Source organism: Oncorhynchus tshawytscha, unplaced genomic scaffold (genome assembly GCF_018296145.1).
Source record: "Oncorhynchus tshawytscha isolate Ot180627B unplaced genomic scaffold, Otsh_v2.0 Un_scaffold_3036_pilon_pilon, whole genome shotgun sequence".
Taxonomy (NCBI): Eukaryota; Metazoa; Chordata; class Actinopteri; order Salmoniformes; family Salmonidae; genus Oncorhynchus; species Oncorhynchus tshawytscha.
The window spans coordinates 75,001-95,241 of NW_024609778.1; the positions used below are offsets into that span (position 1 = coordinate 75,001).

The 20,241-nt window shown below is 44.0% G+C and overlaps 1 protein-coding gene across 1 annotated transcript in view; it reads left to right on the top strand.

The window, feature by feature from the left end:
* Positions 1-20,241, top strand: part of trpm5 (transient receptor potential cation channel, subfamily M, member 5) — a 47,291-nt gene that overhangs the window by 22,969 nt on the left and 4,081 nt on the right. Inside the window, exons 16-22 of the mRNA XM_042317945.1 lie at positions 51-152; positions 1,455-1,719; positions 3,358-3,476; positions 12,866-12,998; positions 13,404-13,578; positions 17,619-17,787; positions 18,905-19,083. Coding sequence (XP_042173879.1) covers positions 51-152; positions 1,455-1,719; positions 3,358-3,476; positions 12,866-12,998; positions 13,404-13,578; positions 17,619-17,787; positions 18,905-19,083 — 1,142 coding nt within the window. The remainder of the gene's footprint in view (positions 1-50; positions 153-1,454; positions 1,720-3,357; positions 3,477-12,865; positions 12,999-13,403; positions 13,579-17,618; positions 17,788-18,904; positions 19,084-20,241) is intronic.

A 20,241-nucleotide genomic window follows, 5' to 3' on the forward strand; every position in this document is an offset into this window, starting at 1 on the left:
CCTGTCCTCGTGTGTGTAGTCATGTTGTCTCTATGTGTGTAATGATGCAGTGATGAGGAACTAGACAGTCGTGGTGGAGGAGAGGAGCAGTATGTGGAACTAGACAGTCTGGACACAGAAAAGGCCCTGCTACTAACAGACAATGACCCTTTGTGAGTTATAAAACCATTTATTCTACTATACCTGCTGTTTATAAAGGGACATCAAGTGTCGTCAACTTTGTTCTAAGGGCAGAAAGAATCTGATTGGTTTAGGGCTGAACAAATCCGATTGGTTTCTAGAAGGTCAATGGGTGGAGTTTAACAGATGCACAACCTTTGAGAACATGGCAGAGGTTTGAACTGAGAATATTTTAAATAAAATGGGGATGGACAGTTATGGTAGCCTATTGGTTAGAGCGTTGGGCCAGTAACCGAGCTGACAAGGTAAAAATCTGTCGTTCTGCCTCTGAGCAAGGCAGTTAACCCACTGTTCCCTGGTCACCGAAGACGTGGATGTCGATTATGGCAACCCCCCACACATCTGATTCAGAGGGGTTGAGTTAAATGCGGAAGACACATTTCAGTTGAATGCATTCAGTTGAATGCATGTACAACTGACTAGGTATCCCCCTTTCCCTTAATGCAGCCCTGGGGGTAGCTGTCACATGGGATGACGCCGGAGAGACGAAGCAAGTACGGGGAGTCAAACGTTTAATATGAAACGAGACAGGAACAGGAACAGCAAATGAGTAACACAAACAAAAACAATGAAAGCAGCATCAGGGAACAGAGCTGGGGAACTGACAAATATAGGGGAGGAAATTAACAGGTGATGAGTGAGTCCAGGTGGGTCCAATATCGCTGGGGGGAAGCGGGAGCAGATGTGACAGTAGCAATGTAAAATGCTAAGCTAAACAGAGCTATTTGCCCAGCAAAATAGCTATATTTTAGTAATGTTGAAACATAGAATAGAGCTAGCTAGCTTGGTCTCAAATATACCAGTAAATCAGTTCCCACTTTCTTTATCAAAATATTTAGTTTTATAAGCTATATAAACTTAACAATTGGAATGGACAGTTATGTTTCCCTGGGGGCAGAAACGTAAAATGTTAAACTATATGTAGCTTAGCTGAGCAGGGCACTACTTCCTACTAAGGTTGAATTATATAATCGATTTAGCTAGCAAGCTAGGTCAAAAATCTGCCAGTAGGTCAGTTAACATTTGTTTTATTAAAGGTTTAGTTGAATAAGCTATATAAACAATTGTTCTGCCCTAAACCAATCAGATTATTTATGCCCTTAGAACAAAGTTGACGACACTTCATGTCAACCTGCCTTTTAGCAGCCTTGTGAGCCATCCAGTCTGGTAATACGAGGCTAGAATCTTTGTGGACTGTTGAAGAATACTGTATATATAAAACAATTATAATCAAGTACAATTCCCAATTTTCAATGTGTTGTATGGTGTTCCAGAGACTCGGGGGGTCCTCCTGGTGGCGTGGAGGGCCAGAGCAGCGCCGCCGTGTGGTGGCGTTTCCTGCTGCGTCGTTGGCGTCGCTTCTGGAGTGCCCCGGTCACTGTGTTCCTAGGCAACGTCATCATGTACTTTGCCTTCCTCATCCTGTTCACCTACGTGCTCCTGCTGGACTTTCGTCCTCCGCCCCCCGCGGGCCCTGGGGCCCCTGAGATCATGCTCTACTTCTGGGTCTTCACCCTGGTGCTGGAGGAGCTGAGACAGGTATGTTGACGTCACGGGCTGGATCTGAACTCTGGTCTCCCACGAGAGAAACTAACGTCTTAATTGTTATACCAAGAGGAAATGTCCTTGTAGGGCTGAGGGTGACACCTGGTAGGGCTGAGGGTGACACCTGGTAGGGCTGAGGGAGACACTGGCAGAGCTGAGGGTGACACCTGGTAGGGCTGAGGGTGACACCTGGTAGAGCTGAGGGTGACACCTGGTAGTGCTGAGGGTGACACCTAGTAGGGCTGAGGTTGACACCTGGTAGGGCTAGGGCTGGGTGACACCTGGTAGGGCTGAGGGTGACACCTGGTAGGGTTGAGGGTGACACCTGGTAGGGCTGAGGGTGACACCTGGTAGGGCTGAGGGTGACACCTGGTAGGGCTGAGGGAGACACTGGCAGAGCTGAGGGTGACACCTGGTAGGGCTGAGGGTGACACCTGGTAGAGCTGAGGGTGACACCTGGTAGGGCTGAGGGTGACACCTGGTAGGGCTGAGGGTGACACCTGGTAGGGCTGAGGGTGACACCTGGTAGGGTTGAGGGTGACACCTGGTAGGGCTGAGGGTGACACCTGGTAGGGCTGAGGGTGACACCTGGTAGGGCTGAGGGAGACACTGGCAGAGCTGAGGGAGACACCTGGTAGGGCTGAGGGTGACACCTGGTAGAGCTGAGGGTGACACCTGGTAGGGCTGAGGGTGACACCTGGTAGGGCTGAGGGAGACACCTGGTAGGGCTGAGGGTGACACCTGGTAGGGCTGAGGGTGACACCTGGTAGGGCTGAGGGTGACACCTGGTAGGGCTGAGGGAGACACTGGCAGAGCTACCTAGGGAGACCATGAGCCCAACTCATGTCATCATCATTGACATCACTTCCCATGGGTTTTGAGTTGTCAACTAAACTTGAATTCAATGTGAAAATAAAATGTTAAAAATCCCCATGTCATTGGATTTAGGTTAAAAGGGGCAAAAAAAAAATTCACATCATTTTTTATTGTTGAAATGACGTGGCCACAACGTTGATTCAACCAGTTTTTCCCCAGTGGGCTCCCGAGTGGCGCAGCGGTCTAAGGCACTGCATCTCAGTGCAAGGGGCGTCACTACAGTCCCTGGTTTGAATCCAGGCTCTATCACATCCGGCTGTGATTGGCAGTCCCATAGGGTGGCGCACAATTGTCCCAGCGTCGTCTGGGTTAGGGTTTGGCCCGGGGGTAGGACGTCATTGTAAATTATAATTTGTTCTTAACTTGTCCAGTTAAATAAAGGTTCCATAACACAATATCTGTGTCTGAAATGGCACCTTATTCCCTCCATACTGAACTACTTTCGACAAGGGCCCTGTTCAAAACACTACGTAGTGGACTAAGGAATAGGGTTCCATTTCAGTGCTTCTCAACTCTGTTCCTCAGGTACTCTTATCAGCTGTTGATAAGTTGCATCCGGTGTGCGGCTAGACAGAATATGTGCAGCGTTGAGGATTACTCGAGGACTGTTGTTGAGGATAAATGTATTTTTAGCCTGGGGGGAAATTTGACATCAATTACTCAAATGACCTCGAAAATATACACAACTAGAATTATACTGCTAATTGTGATGTTCTAACAGAGTGAACTAACTCTTTATTGACCTGGGTGATGCAGAGTTTCTTTACAGATGAAGACATGAGCATCCTGAAGAAATTCAAGCTGTACGTGGAGGACAACTGGAACAAGTGTGACATGGTGGCCATCTCACTCTTCGTTATCGGTGTGTCCTGCAGGTGAGCAGAGTCTTTCCTCTCTTGCAACCAACAAAGTTCCATCTATATGCAGATGATACAGTTCTATATGAATGTGCTCCTTCTCTGGTTCAGGTTGTTGAAGAGCTCCAGACTGCTGTTCAGTCACTGCAGGCCCCCCTTTATGGTCTCCAACTGGTCTTGAATATACAACAAAACAACTAGATTCATGACCTTTATCAGAGCTAGAACTCTGCCAGAGAAGGTTAGCATTGTCACATCTGGTGGCTTAGCCATTGAAAAAGTATCATCCTACAAATACCTAGTTATCTGGTTGGATGACAAGTTGTCCTTTAAAGTTCCTGTGGATAATCTTGTGACAAAGCTTAAATTGAAATTGGGTTTTTCTTTTCGTAATAAGGCTTCCCGCTTATTGCTAGGAAGAAGCTTGTTCAGGACACTTTTCTCTCTGTAATTGATTATGGTGACTTGTTGTATTTGCATGCAGCCTCCTCTGTCTTACAGAGACTGGACTCTGTTTATCATGCAGCCTCCTCTGTCTTACAGAGACTGGACTCTGTTTATCACGCAGCCTCCTCTGTCTTACAGAGACTGGACTCTGTTTATCACGCAGCCTCCTCTGTCTTACAGAGACTGGACTCTGTTTATCACGCAGCCTCCTCTGTCTTACAGAGACTGGACTCTGTTTATCACGCAGCCTCCTCTGTCTTACAGAGACTGGACTCTGTTTATCACGCAGCCTCCTCTGTCTTACAGAGACTCTGTTTATCATGCAGCCTCCTCTGTCTTACAGAGACTGGACTCTGTTTATCACGCAGCCTCCTCTGTCTTACAGAGACTGGACTCTGTTTATCATGCAGCCTCCTCTGTCTTACAGAGACTGGACTCTGTTTATCATGCAGCCTCCTCTGTCTTACAGAGACTGGACTCTGTTTATCACGCAGCCTCCTCTGTCTTACAGAGACTGGACTCTGTTTATCATGCAGCCTCCTCTGTCTTACAGAGACTGGACTCTGTTTATCACGCAGCCTCCTCTGTCTTACAGAGACTGGACTCTGTTTATCATGCAGCCTCCTCTGTCTTACAGAGACTGGACTCTGTTTATCATGCAGCCTCCTCTGTCTTACAGAGACTGGACTCTGTTTATCATGCAGCCTCCTCTGTCTTACAGAGACTGGACTCTGTTTATCATGCAGCCTCCTCTGTCTTACAGAGACTGGACTCTGTTTATCATGCAGCCTCCTCTGTCTTACAGAGACTGACTCTGTTTATCATGCAGCCTCCTCTGTCTTACAGAGACTGGACTCTGTTTATCATGCAGCCTCCTCTGTCTTACAGAGACTGGACTCTGTTTATCATGCACCTCCTCTGTCTTACAGAGACTGGACTCTGTTTATCATGCAGCCTCCTCTGTCTTACAGAGACTGGACTCTGTTTATCATGCAGCCTCCTCTGTCTTACAGAGACTGGACTCTGTTTATCATGCAGCCTCCTCTGTCTTACAGAGACTGGACTCTGTTTATCATGCAGCCTCCTCTGTCTTACAGAGACTGGACTCTGTTTATCATGCAGCCTCCTCTGTCTTACAGAGACTGGACTCTGTTTATCATGCAGCCTCCTCTGTCTTACAGAGACTGGACTCTGTTTATCATGCAGCCTCCTCTGTCTTACAGAGACTGGACTCTGTTTATCATGCAGCCTCCTCTGTCTCATGCAGCCTCCTCTGTCTTACAGAGACTGGACTCTGTTTATCATGCACCTCCTCTGTCTTACAGAGACTGGACTCTGTTTATCTGCAGCCTCCTCTGTCTGACAGAGACTGGACTCTGTTTATCATACAACCTCCTCTGTCTTACAGACTGTGTTTATCACAGCCTCCTCTGTCTTACAGAGACTGGACTCTGTTTACTGCAGCCTCCTCTGTCTTACAGAGACTGGACTCTGTTTATCTGCAGCCTCCTCTGTCTTACAGAGACTGGACTCTGTTTATCATGCAGCCTCCTCTGTCTTACAGAGACTGGACTCTGTTTATCATGCAGGGTGCCACCTCTAGGGCTAGGGAGACACTCTGTACTGCAGCCTCACCTTACAGAGACTGACTCTGGTATCATTGACACTCACAGAGACTGGACTCTGTTTATCCTCCTCTGTCTTACAGAGACTGGACTCTGTTTATCATGCACCTCCTCTGTCTTACAGAGACTGGACTCTGTTTAAAAACAGCCTCCTCTGTCTACACAGAAACTCCCTGGACTCTGTTTATCATGCAGCCTCCTCTTCTTACAAGGTGGACTCTGTTATCAACCTGGTCTGTCTACAGAGACTGGCTGCTGTTTATCATGCAGTCCTCTGTCTTACAGGACATATCAGTGCACCTCCTCTGTCTGACAGACTACCTGGTTTGAATTGGGCTCACTCTGTCTTGTGGCATCAGACACTCTGTCTTACAGAATACTCTGGGATGACAGTACATTCTGACATCTGGACTATGTAAATTATCATTGCAGTGTCTTACAGAGACTGGAAGGTTTACACAATATCATGAAGCACCTCTGTACTGACTAGGAATAGGGTTACAGAGACTGGACTCTGTTTATCATGCAGCCTCCTCTGTCTGACAGAGACTGGACTCTGTTGTCATGCAGCTGGTCTTATCACTGTTGTCTGAGAGACTAACTCTATTTTTAGTACTTGACATCATTTACATCAAATCCTCTGTCTTACACAACTGGACTCTGTTTATCATTGCTGATGTTCTAACAGAGTGAACTAACTCTTTTTATGATAAAAGTTTCTTTACAGATGAAGACCTGAGCATCCTGAAGAAAAAAGCTTACAGAGACTGGACTCTGTTGATCATGCAGTGGCCATCTCACTCTGTTAACAGTGACTGAGACTTGTTTATCTTGCAACCAACCTGTCATTACAGCAGACTGATCTGTTTATCATGCAGCCTCCTCTGGTTCAGGACTGTTAAGCACCTGCTGTCACTGCAGATCTGTCTTATACAACAAAACAATAGCCTCCTCTGGTCTACAGAGGACTGGATTCATTGATTAGAACTCTGTTCCAGAGAGTTAGCATTGACATCTGTTTATCATTGAAAAGTATCATCTTACAGAAATACCTAGTTATCTGGTTCCATGACTCCTCTGTTTAAAGTTCCTGTTTATAATCTTGTGACAAAGTCTTACATTGAAATTGGGTTTTTCTTTTATAAGCAGCCTCCTCTAGTCAACTCTGTTTTCATGACACTTTTTCTCTGTAATTGATTAAGACTTGTTGTATTTGCATGCAGCCTCCTCTGTCTTACAGAGACTGGACTCTGTTTATCATGCAGCCTCCTCTGTCTTACAGAGAACTCTGTTTATCATGCAGCCTCCTCTGTCTTACAGAGACTGGACTCCCAGCCTCCTCTGTCTTACAGAGACTCTGTTTATTGCAGCCTCCTCTGTCTTACAGAGACTCTGTTTATCATGCAGCCTCCTCTGTCTTACAGAGACTGGACTCTGTTTATCATGCAGCCTCCTCTGTCTTACAGAGACTGGACTGTTTATCATGCAGCCTCCTCTGTCTTACAGAGACTGGACTCTGTTTATCATGCAGCCTCCTCTGTCTTACAGAGACTGGACTCTGTTTATCATACAGCCTCCTCTGTCTTACAGAGACTGGACTCTGTTTATCATGCAGCCTCCTCTGTCTTACAGAGACTGGACTCTGTTTAGGCAGCCTCCTCTGTCTGACAGAGACTCTGTTTATCATGCAGCCTCCTCTGTCTGACAGAGACTGGACTCTGTTTATCATGCAGCCTCCTCTGTCTTACAGAGACTGGACTCTGTTTATCATGCAGCCTCCTCTGTCTGACAGAGACTGGACTCTGTTTATCATGCAGCCTCCTCTGTCTAACAGAGACTGGACTCTGTTTATCATGCAGCCTCCTCTGTCTTACAGAGACTGGACTCTGTTTATCATGCAGCCTCCTCTGTCTTACAGAGACTGGACTCTGTTTATCATGCAGCCTCCTCTGTAGAGAACTCTGTTTATCATGAGCCTCCTCTGTCTTACAGAGACTCTGTTTATCATGCAGCCTCCTCTGTCTTACAGAGACTCTGTTTATCATGCAGCCTCCTCTGTCTTACAGAGACTCTGTTTATCACGCAGCCCCTCTGTCTTACAGAGACTGGACTCTGTTTATCACGCAGCCTCCTCTGTCTTACAGAGACTCTGTTTATCATGCAGCCTCCTCTGTCTTAGAGAGACTGGACTCTGTTTATCACGCAGCCTCCTCTGTCTTACAGAGACTCTGTTTATCACGCAGCCTCCTCTGTCTAACAGAGACTCTGTTTATCATGCAGCCTCCTCTGTCTTACAGAGACTGGACTCTGTTTATCATGCAGCCTCCTCTGTCTGACAGAGACTCTGTTTATCATGCAGCCTCCTCTGTCTTACAGAGACTGGACTCTGTTTATCATGCAGCCTCCTCTGTCTTACAGAGACTCTGTTTATCATGCAGCCTCCTCTGTCTTACAGAGACTGGACTCTGTTTATCATGCAGCCTCCTCTGTCTTGTCAGAGACTGGACTCTGTTTATCACGCAGCCTCCTCTGTCTTACAGAGACTCTGTTTATCATGCAGCCTCCTCTGTCTTACAGAGACTGGACTCTGTTTATCATGCAGCCTCCTCTGTCTGACAGAGACTGGACTCTGTTTATCATGCAGCCTCCTCTGTCTTACAGAGACTGGACTCTGTTTATCACGCAGCCTCCTCTGTCTTACAGAGACTGGACTCTGTTTATCATGCAGCCTCCTCTGTCTTACAGAGACTGGACTCTGTTTATCATGCAGCCTCCTCTGTCTTACAGAGACTAGACTCTGTTTATCATGCAGCCTCCTCTGTCTACAGAGACTGGACTCTGTTTATCACGCAGCCTCCTCTGTCTGACAGAGACTGGACTCTGTTTATCACGCAGCCTCCTCTGTCTTACAGAGACTGGACTCTGTTTATCATGCAGCCTCCTCTGTCTGACAGAGACTGGACTGTTTATCATACAACCTCCTCTGTCTTACAGAGACTCTGTTTATCACGCAGCCTCCTCTGTCTAACAGAGACTGGACTCTGTTCATCATGCAGTCTCCTCTGTCTGACAGAGACTGGACTCTGTTTATCATGCAGCCTCCTCTGTCTGACAGAGACTGGACTCTGTTTATCATGCATCCTCCTCTGTCTTACAGAGACTGGACTCTGTTTATCATGCATCCTCCTCTGTCTTACAGAGACTGGACTCTGTTTATCATGTAACCTCCTCTGTCTGACAGAGACTGGACTCTGTTTATCATGCAGCCTCCTCTGTCTGACAGAGACTGGACTCTGTTTATCATGCAGCCTCCTCTGTCTTACAGAGACTGGACTCTGTTTATCATGCAGCCTCCTCTGTCTTACAGAGACTGGACTCTGTTTATCTTGCAGCCTCCTCTGTCTTACAGAGACTGGACTCTGTTTATCATACATCCTCCTCTGTCTTACAGAGACTCTGTTTATCATGTAACCTCCTCTGTCTTACAGAGACTCTGTTTATCATGTAACCTCCTCTGTCTTACAGAGACTCTGTTTATCATACAGCCTCCTCTGTCTTACAGAGACTCTGTTTATCATGTAACCTCCTCTGTCTTACAGAGACTCTGTTTATCATGCAGCCTCCTCTGTCTTACAGAGACTGGACTCTGTTTATCATGCAGCCTCCTCTGTCTTAGAGAGACTGGACTCTGTTTATCATGCAGCCTCCTCTGTCCTACAGAGACTGGACTCTGTTTATCACGCAGCCTCCTCTGTCTAACAGAGACTGGACTCTGTTTATCATGCAGCCTCCTCTGTCTTACAGAGACTCTGTTTATCACGCAGCCTCCTCTGTCTGACAGAGACTCTGTTTATCATGCAGCCTCCTCTGTCTTACAGAGACTGGACTCTGTTTATCATGCAGCCTCCTCTGTCTGACAGAGACTCTGGCAGCCTCCTCTGTCTTACAGAGACTGGTTTATCACGCAGCCTCCTCTGTCTTACAGAGACTGGACTCTGTTTATCATGCAGCCTCCTCTGTCTTACAGAGACTCTGTCATGCAGCCTCCTCTGTCTTACAGAGACTGGACTCTGTTTATCATGCAGCCTCCTCTGTCTTACAGAGACTGGACTCTGTTTATCACGCAGCCTCCTCTGTCTGACAGAGACTGGACTCTGTTTATCATGCAGCCTCCTCTGTCTTACAGAGACTGGACTCTGTTTATCATGCAGCCTCCTCTGTCCTACAGAGACTGGACTCTGTTTATCATGCAGCCTCCTCTGTCCTACAGAGACTGGACTCTGTTTATCACGCAGCCTCCTCTGTCTAACAGAGACTGGACTCTGTTTATCATGCAGCCTCCTCTGTCTTACAGAGACTGGACTCTGTTTATCACGCAGCCTCCTCTGTCTTACAGAGACTGGACTCTGTTTATCATGCAGCCTCCTCTGTCTGACAGAGACTGGACTGTTTTCACACCTCCTCTGTCTTACAGCCTCTGTTTATGTCCTCTGTCTAACAGAGACTGGACTCTGTTTATCATGCAGCCTCCTCTGTCTTACAGAGACTGGACTCTGTTTATCATGCAGCCTCCTCTGTCTTACAGAGACTGGACTCTGTTTATCATGCAGCCTCCTCTGTCTTACAGAGACTGGACTCTGTTTATCATGCAGCCTCCTCTGTCTTACAGAGACTGGACTCTGTTTATCATGCAGCCTCCTCTGTCTTACAGAGACTGGACTCTGTTTATCATGCAGCCTCCTCTGTCTGACAGAGACTGGACTCTGTTTATCATGCAGCCTCCTCTGTCTTACAGAGACTGGACTCTGTTTATCATGCAGCCTCCTCTGTCTTACAGAGACTGGACTCTGTTTATCATGCAGCCTCCTCTGTCTTACAGAGACTGGACTCTGTTTATCATGCAGCCTCCTCTGTCTTACAGAGACTGGACTCTGTTTATCATGCAGCCTCCTCTGTCTTACAGAGACTCTGTTTATCATGCAGCCTCCTCTGTCTTACAGAGACTGGACTCTGTTTATCACGCAGCCTCCTCTGTCTTACAGAGACTGGACTCTGTTTATCATGCAGCCTCCTCTGTCTTACAGAGACTGGACTCTGTTTATCACGCAGCCTCCTCTGTCTTACAGAGACTCTGTTTATCATGCAGCCTGTCTGTTACAGAGACTGGACTCTGTTTATCACGCAGCCTCCTCTGTCTTACAGAGACTGACTGGACTCTGTTTATCATGCAGCCTCCTCTGTCTTACAGAGACTGGACTCTGTTTATCATGCAGCCTCCTCTGTCTTACAGAGACTGGACTCTGTTTATCACGCAGCCTCCTCTGTCTTACAGAGACTGGAGCCTCCTCTGTTTACTCATCATGCAGCCTCCTCTGTCTTACAGAGACTGGACTCTGTTTATCACGCAGCCTCCTCTGTCTTACAGAGACTGGACTCTGTTTATCATGCAGCCTCCTCTGTCTTACAGAGACTCTGTTTATCATGCAGCCTCCTCTGTCTTACAGAGACTGGACTCTGTTTATCATGCAGCCTCCTCTGTCTTACAGAGACTGGACTCTGTTTATCATGCAGCCTCCTCTGTCTTACAGAGACTGGACTCTGTTTATCATGCAGCCTCCTCTGTCTTACAGAGACTGGACTCTGTTTATCATGCAGCCTCCTCTGTCTGACAGAGACTGGACTCTGTTTATCATACAGCCTCCTCTGTCTGACAGAGACTGGACTCTGTTTATCATGTAACCTCCTCTGTCTGACAGAGACTGGACTCGTTTATCATACAACCTGTCTGACAGAGACTCTGTCTTACAGAGACTGGACTCTGTTTATCATGCAGCCTCCTCTGTCTGACAGAGACTGGACTCTGTTTATCACACAGCCTCCTCTGTCTTACAGAGACTGGACTCTGTTTATCATGCAGCCTCCTCTGTCTTACAGAGACTGGACTCTGTTTATCACACAGCCTCCTCTGTCTTACAGAGACTGGACTCTGTTTATCATGCAGCCTCCTCTGTCTTACAGAGACTGGACTCTGTTTATCATGTAGCCTCCTCTGTCTTACAGAGACTGGACTCTGTTTATCATGCAGCCTCCTCTGTCTTACAGAGACTGGACTCTGTTTATCATGCAGCCTCCTCTGTCTTACAGAGACTGGACTCTGTTTATCATGCAGCCTCCTCTGTCTTACAGAGACTAGACTCTGTTTATCATGCAACCTCCTCTGTCTTACAGAGACTGGACTCTGTTTATCATGCAGCCTCCTCTGTCTTACAGAGACTGGACTCTGTTTATCATACAGCCTCCTCTGTCTTACAGAGACTGGACTCTGTTTATCATGCAGCCTCCTCTGTCTTACAGAGACTGGACTCTGTTTATCATGCATCCTTGCGCTCTATTGCAAATGCCAAGTCACTCACCCACCATTGCACATTGTACCAAATGGTAGGTTGGACCTCACTTTATATGCGCAGAAAGATACATTTGTATGTGTTCATCTACAAAGCCCTTTTGGGTAAACTCCCTCTTTACCTCTGTAGTCTGGTCTCCTTCACCACCAGCAGTTACCATACCCGGTCTGCTAGGTGGCTGCTACTTAAAGTCCCCAGGACATTCACAGTATTAGACATGACTACCTTCTCTTCTTGTGCATCAGACACATGGAATACTCGACAGTACATTCTTCATCTGGATATGTTAGTGCCACTGAATGAATTTTAAATATTGATGGGAGACTTACGGAGGAGTGTAAATGTTGTTTTTTAGGCTGGATCATGTTGTTGTATTGTTGTATGTTTAAATGATGTAATGTATTGATCGTTGCTGCCTTCTTGGCCAGGTCTTCCTTGAGAAAGAGGCTCTGGGTCTCAATGGGCTTTTCCTGGTTAAATACGTTTAAAAAATACAAATATACACGTGTAGGATCTTAATTTGACCGGTTTCGTCACAAGAGTAAAATAACCCTGCAGCAGGAGGATTTGATTTTTTTTTAAGTGATGATTTCTAACAATAAATGAGTTTTGATAGGCTACAGTAGGTTATAGTTGTGGTGTGATATCTAGTGATAGAAAGAGAACTGCTGATTTTCAGTCAATTTACTGTGTGAAGTGACATTGGTTGTGACATTAACTCCGTACAGCTGGGGTATTCAAATCTGACCCTACTGACCCTACTGATCATTCATTGTATCCACCTGGTGTCCCAGGTCTTAATCAGTTCCTGATTAGGGGGAGGAGAATTTGAAACAATGTACAAAAATCTGTGGAACTGGCTTCGAGGTCCAGATTTGAATTTGAGGGCCATAGTTGAATATAGGTCTAATATAGGATGTAATTCTGACAGGATGATGAAAGACACGTATGAGGCGGGGCGAACAGTTCTGGCGCTGGACTTCATGGTGTTCACACTGCGTCTCATCCACATCTTCGCCATCCACAAGCAGCTGGGGCCCAAGATCATCATTGTGGAGAGGATGGTAACGTAGAGAACTGTTTAAAAGACAAACATGTATGACAAATGTACCAGGTTTATGACCCATAAATACAACGTAGCCCCACTAAAGCACATTTTGAAATCTTTGATGTATTTGTGTATCAGGGTTGAGGTCAGTTCCATTTCAATTCCAGTCAATTCAGAAAGTAAACCAAAAATGTTTTTTTTAAACAAACATTTGTCATTGATTATTTGTCATATTTGTCATATTATTATTTTTCATTGTATTTGTAATTCCAGTGTACTTCCTGAATTGACTGTCATTGACCCCAACCCTGTTGTGTACAAATGGAATTGTGGTTCTAAGCGTACTTTATAACCTGGTACATTTGTAGTGTATGTCAGAGGAGGATTATAGGTCATGTTTGTACTCTGTTCTTCCTGACAGATGAAGGATGTGTTCTTCTTCCTGTTCTTCCTGAGTGTGTGGCTCATAGCGTACGGCGTGGCTACTCAGGCCCTTCTCCACCCCAACGACCCGCGCCTAGACTGGGTGTTTCGCAGGGTCCTGTATCGACCCTACCTGCACATCTTTGGCCAGATCCCATTGGAGGAGATTGATGGTGAGATAGAATGTTTTCTGTTTTTCTAGCAATGCCTCTGCTCTGTTATAGTCATGTACATGTAGTTCACATGTAGGTCAGTTTACATGTAGTTTACATGTAGTTTACATGTAGTTCACATGTAGGTCAGTTTACATGTAGTTCACATGTAGGTCAGTTTACATGTAGTTTACATGTAGGTCAGTTTACATGTAGTTCACATGTAGGTCAGTTTACATGTAGTTTACATGTAGGTCAGTTTACGTTCACATGTAGGTCAGTTTACATGTAGTTTACATGTAGGTCAGTTTACATGTAGTTCACATGTAGGTCAGTTTACATGTAGTTTACATGTTGTTCAGTTTACATGTAGTTCACATGTAGGTCAGTTTACATGTAGTTCACATGTAGGTCAGTTTACATGTAGTTCACATGTAGGTCAGTTTACATGTAGTTCACATGTAGGTCAGTTTACATGTAGTTCACATGTAGGTCAGTTTACATGTAGTTCACATGTTGTTCAGTTTACATGTAGTTCACATGTTGTTCAGTTTACATGTAGTTCACATGTAGGTCAGTTTACATGTAGTTCACATGTAGGTCAGTTTACATGTAGTTCACATGTAGGTCAGTTTACATGTAGTTCACATGTAGGTCAGTTTACATGTAGTTCACATGTAGGTCAGTTTACATGTAGTTCACATGTAGGTCAGTTTACATGTAGTTCACATGTAGGTCAGTTTACATGTAGTTCACATGTAGGTCAGTTTACATGTAGTTCACATGTAGGTCAGTTTACATGTAGTTTACATGTCAGTTTACATGTAGTTCACATGTAGGTCAGTTTACATGTAGTTCACATGTAGGTCAGTTTACATGTAGTTCACATGTCAGTTTACATGTAGTTCACATGTTGTTCAGTTTACATGTAGTTCACATGTAGGTCAGTTTACATGTAGTTCACATGTAGGTCAGTTTACATGTAGTTCACATGTAGTTTACATGCTGTTCAGTTTACATGTAGGTCAATTTACATGTAGTTTACATGCTGTTCAGTTTACATGTAGTTTACATGCTGTTCAGTTTACATGTAGGTCAGTTTACATGCTGTTCAGTTTACATGTAGTTCAGTTTACATGTAGGTCAGTTTACATGTAGTTCAGTTTACATGTAGTTCAGTTTACATGTAGGTCAGTTTACATGTTGTTCAGTTTACATGTAGTTCACATGTAGGTCAGTTTACATGTAGTTCACATGTAGGTCAGTTTACATGTAGTTCAGTTTACATGTAGGTCAGTTTACATGTAGTTCACATGTAGGTCAGTTTACATGTACATCACAGGAGGTTGGTAGCACCTTAATTAGGGAGGAGAAGCTCATGGTCATGTCTGGAACGGAGTGGAATGGTATATCAAATCCATCAAACACATGGTTTATATGGATCCATATTCTCCATTCCAGCCATTATCATGATCCATCCTCCCCTCAGCAGCCTCAACTGGTGCACATGTAGTTTACATGTAGTTCTGTTTACATGCAGTTTACACTTAGTTTACATGTAGTTTACATTTAGTCAGTTTACATGCAGTTTACACTTAGTTTACATGCAGTTTACACTTAGTTTACATGTAGTTTACATTTAGTCAGTTTACATGCAGTTTACATGTAGTTTACACTTAGTTTACATGCAGTTTACATGTAGTTTACACTTAGTTTACATGCAGTTTACATGTAGTTTACACTTAGTTTACATGTAGTTTACATTTAGTCAGTTTACATGTAGTTTACATGTTTCAGTTTACATTACACTTCAGTTTACATGTAGTTTACATTTAGTTTCATGTAGTTTACATGCAGTTTACATGTAGTTTACACTTAGTTTACATGTAGTTTACATTTAGTCAGTTTACATGCAGTTTACATGTAGTTTACACTTAGTTTACACAGTTTACATGTAGTTTACATGTTAGTTTACATGCAGTTTACATGTAGTTTACACTTAGTTTACATGTAGTTTACACTTAGTTTACATGCAGTTTACATGTAGTTTACATGCAGTTTACATGTAGTTTACACTTAGTTTACATGCAGTTTACATGTAGTTTACATGTAGTTTACACTTAGTTTACACTTAGTTTACACTTAGTTTACATGTAGTTTACACTAAGTTTACATGTACTTCCGTTTACATTTAGTTTACACTAAGTTTACATGTAGTTTACATGTAGTTTACACTTAGTTTACATGTAGTTTACACTTAGTTTACATGCAGTTTACATGTAGTTTACACTTAGTTTACATGTAGTTTACATTTAGTCAGTTTACATGCAGTTTACATGTAGTTTACATGTAGTTTACACTTAGTTTACATGTAGTTTACACTTAGTTTACATGTAGTTTACACTAAGTTTACATGTACTTCCGTTTACATTTAGTTTACACTAAGTTTACATGTAGTTTACACTTAGTTTACATGTACTTCCGTTTACATTTAGTTCACACTAAGTTTACATGTAGTTTACATGTAGTCAGTTTACATGTAGTTTACACTTAGTTTACACTTAGTTTATATGTACTTCCGTTTACACTTAGTTTACATGTAGTTTACATGTAGTTCAATTTAAATGTAGTTTACATGTACTTATGTTTATATGTAGTTTACATGAAGATCTGTTTTCATGTCATTTACATGTGGTTCCATTGTCATGTAGTTTTCATGTTGTTCAGTTTCATTGTAGTTTATGATAGGTTGTATGATAAACAGAGTCTAGTCTCTGTAAGACAGAGGAGGCTGCATGATAAACAGAGTCCAGTCTCTGTAAGACAGAGGAGGTTGTATGATAAACAGAGTCTAGTCTCTGTAAGACAGAGGAGGCTGCATGATAAACAGAGTCTAGTCTCTCTGTAAGACAGAGGAGGCTGCATGATAAACAGAGTCTAGTCTCTGTAAGACAGAGGAGGCTGCATGATAAACAGAGTCTAGTCTCTGTAAGACAGAGGAGGCTGCATGATAAACAGAGTCTAGTCTCTGTAAGACAGAGGAGGCTGCATGATAAACAGAGTCCAGTCTCTGTAAGACAGAGGAGGTTGTATGATAAACAGAGTCTAGTCTCTGTAAGACAGAGGAGGTTGTATGATAAACAGAGTCTAGTCTCTGTAAGACAGAGGAGGCTGCATGATAAACAGAGTCCAGTCTCTGTAAGACAGAGGAGGTTGTATGATAAACAGAGTCTAGTCTCTGTAAGACAGAGGAGGTTGTATGATAAACAGAGTCTAGTCTCTGTAAGACAGAGGAGGCTGCATGATAAACAGAGTCTAGTCTCTGTAAGACAGAGGAGGTTGTATGTAAACAGAGTCAGTCTCTGTAAGACAGAGGAGGTCATGTATGTTTAAACAGAGTCTAGTCTCTGTAAGACAGAGGAGGCTTCATGATAAACAGGTACAGTCTCTGGTAAGACAGAGGAGGTTGTATGATAAACTAGTCTAGTCTTAAGACAGAGGAGGTGCATGATAAACAGAGTCTAGTCTCTAAGACAGAGGAGGTTGTATGATAAACAGAGTTTAGTTCTCTGTAAGACAGAGGAGGTTGTATGATAAACAGTCTAGTCTCTGTAAGACAGAGGAGGCTGCATGATAAACAGAGTCTAGTCTCTGTAAGACAGAGGAGGCTGCATGATAAACAGAGTCCAGTCTCTGTAAGACAGAGGAGGCTGCATGATTAAACAGAGTCCAGTCTCTGTAAGACAGAGGAGGTTGTATGATAAACAGTTTAGTTCAGTGGTACATCTTGTTCACTACATATCTTGAATTGTTAGTGAATATAAGAGCATTGGTGTAAACAAAGTATTTCAACATGCTTGACCACACTGCTGGGGCACTGCTCAGCGGGCGACCTCAGCGGGCGACCTCAGCGGGCGACCTGCGGGCGACCTCAGCGGGCGACCTCAGCGGGCGACCTGTGGGCGACCTGCGTCTGTGTTACGCAGTGCATTTTCTTGTTCTTAAAGGCAAATATCTGTGAACAACCAATAGTGAAGAACTATCTAATGTAATCTTCCCAGTGGCACGGATGCCCGAGACCAACTGCACCACGGTGATAGAGGAGATCATCATGGGAACTCTGCCCCCTTGTCCCAACATCTACGCCAACTGGCTGGTCATCCTACTGCTGGTCATCTTCTTACTGGTTACCAACGTTCTGCTGCTCAACCTCCTCATCGCCATGTTCAGGTCAGACTCAACACACACGCTACTCTGCAGCTCAGTTGGTAGAACATGGGGCTTGACGACTACAGGATAGTGGGTTAAATTCTCGGGAAACCACCCGTATGTAAAATGAAAACATCTGCTAAATGGCAAATATGTACAAGGTCACACTTAACACACACACGTGTTACTCAGCCCACAGTCATCACCCAGGAAAGAATAGTTTACTCTGATGTGGGAGACTCCAAAAACATGTCCCAATTCAGGGCCGAATTCAATGATCATGTGCTGCAAGATCAAATCAAATCAAATGTATTTATAAAGCCCTTCGTACATCAGCTGATATCTCAAAGTGCTGTACAGAAACCCAGCCTAAAATCCCAAACAGCAAGCAATGCAGAGCTTTTAATGGCTGACAGGAAGAGTCTGGCCTGAACTGTGACTGTCTCACACAACCATCTGATAGGATTACTATTAATAATAATAATGATTAAGGTTGTATATTTCACAGACATACACAATTCAACTGTCTCTCTACCTTTGGATTACTACAGAAAAAAGATCAATACTTTCTCACATGTATCTCATTGATAGGTGAGGATTGTCTGTTAATTGAATGATTAGAATATTCCGCCCTGAAACGTATAATTGTATGGAATTGATTAGAATGTATGAAATCATAATCAATAAATGTGTAGTTCTAGTCAGGATTAGGGTAAAACAATATGTCTTTATGGTATTTTAAACACAGACTGTCTGAGCTTGGTGCCGACCTGACTAGAGATTTGGGAGAGAACGGGGAGTACGTCTCAAGGACAAGGTCACTATCTCTGTCGGCTGGGTAGTGAGACAGACAGTGTGTGCGTAGCAGGACATGTGTGTGTGTGTGTGGTTGTGTGGGCGTGAGAAGTCAGTATAAAATTAATTGTTTGGTATTCTTGACTTCAGAACGTCCCGTGAATAAACCTTTTTGACCATTTAGCTGGGCTCCGTCTGTTTCATTCGACCAGCATCTTACACATTCTGGTTTGCAGACTGAGTTATATAATTAAATTGGGTGATGTACCTGGAGAACATAATTCTCCTAACACTCATGCAGTGTGTTCTCGCTGTGATCTTTCCTCCACCTGCGTGCCTACAGCTACACATTCCAGGTGGTGCAGGGCAACACAGACATCTTCTGGAAGTTCCAGAGGTACAACCTGATCGTGGAGTACCACAGCCGGCCCGCCTTGGCCCCGCCCTTCATCATCATCAGCCACTGTTCCCAGCTCCTCCTCAGCCTGGTCAAGAGTCCTGAGCCCAAACTGGAGCAACTAGGTAAGGCCAGAAACATATTTTACATTGCATACATACGGACATGTATAGTTATGTAGGTACATAATAACACACACGCATTCACACATTCATACACAGTACATGTGTTTGTATACGCTGTCGGTTGCAGCAGCCCTACTGCACATCGTAGTGTGAACATACACAATACAATTCAGTTTAATATGAAACATAACACACATGGACAGTATAGGTCCTTACACAGTGGTGTTGGTGCTAGTATATAGATACTAACAGAGTGGTGTTGGTGCTAGTACATAGATACTAACAGAGTGGTATTGGTGATAGTACAGTATATAGATACTAACAGAGTGGTGTTGGTGATAGTACAGTATATAGATACTAACAGAGTGGTGTTGGTGCTAGTACATAGATACTAACAGAGTGGGGTTGGTGATAGTACATAGATACTAACAAAGTGGTGTTGGTGCTAGTATATAGATACTAACAGAGTGGTGTTGGTGCTAGTACAGTATATAGATACTAACAGAGTGGTGTTGGTGTTGGTGCTAGTACAGTATATAGATACTAACAGAGGGGTGTTGGTGCTAGTACATAGATACTAACAGAGTGGTGTTGGTGTTAGTACATAGATACTAACAGAGTGGTGTTGGTGTTAGTACATAGATACTAACAGAGTGGTGTTGGTGACAGTACATAGATACTAACAGAGTGGTGTTGGTGCTAGTATATAGATATGTACAGAGTGGTGTTGGTGCTAGTACATAGATACTAACAGAGTGGTGTTGGTGCTCGTACATAGATACTAACAGAGTGGTGTTGGTGCTAGTATATAGATATGTACAGAGTGGTGTTGGTGCTAGTACAGTATATAGATACTAACAGAGTGGTGATAGTACATAGATACTAACAGAGTGGTGTTGGTGCTAGTACATAGATACTAACAGAGTGGTGTTGGTGACAGTACATAGATACTAACAGAGTGGTGTTGGTGCTAGTATATAGATATGTACAGAGTGGTGTTGGTGCTAGTGCATAGATACTAACAGAGTGGTGTTGGTGCTAGTGCATAGGTACTAACAGAGTGGTGTTGGTGCTAGTGCATAGATACTAACAGAGTGGTGTTGGTGCTAGTACATAGGTACTAACAGAGTGGTGTTGGTGCTAGTACATAGGTACTAA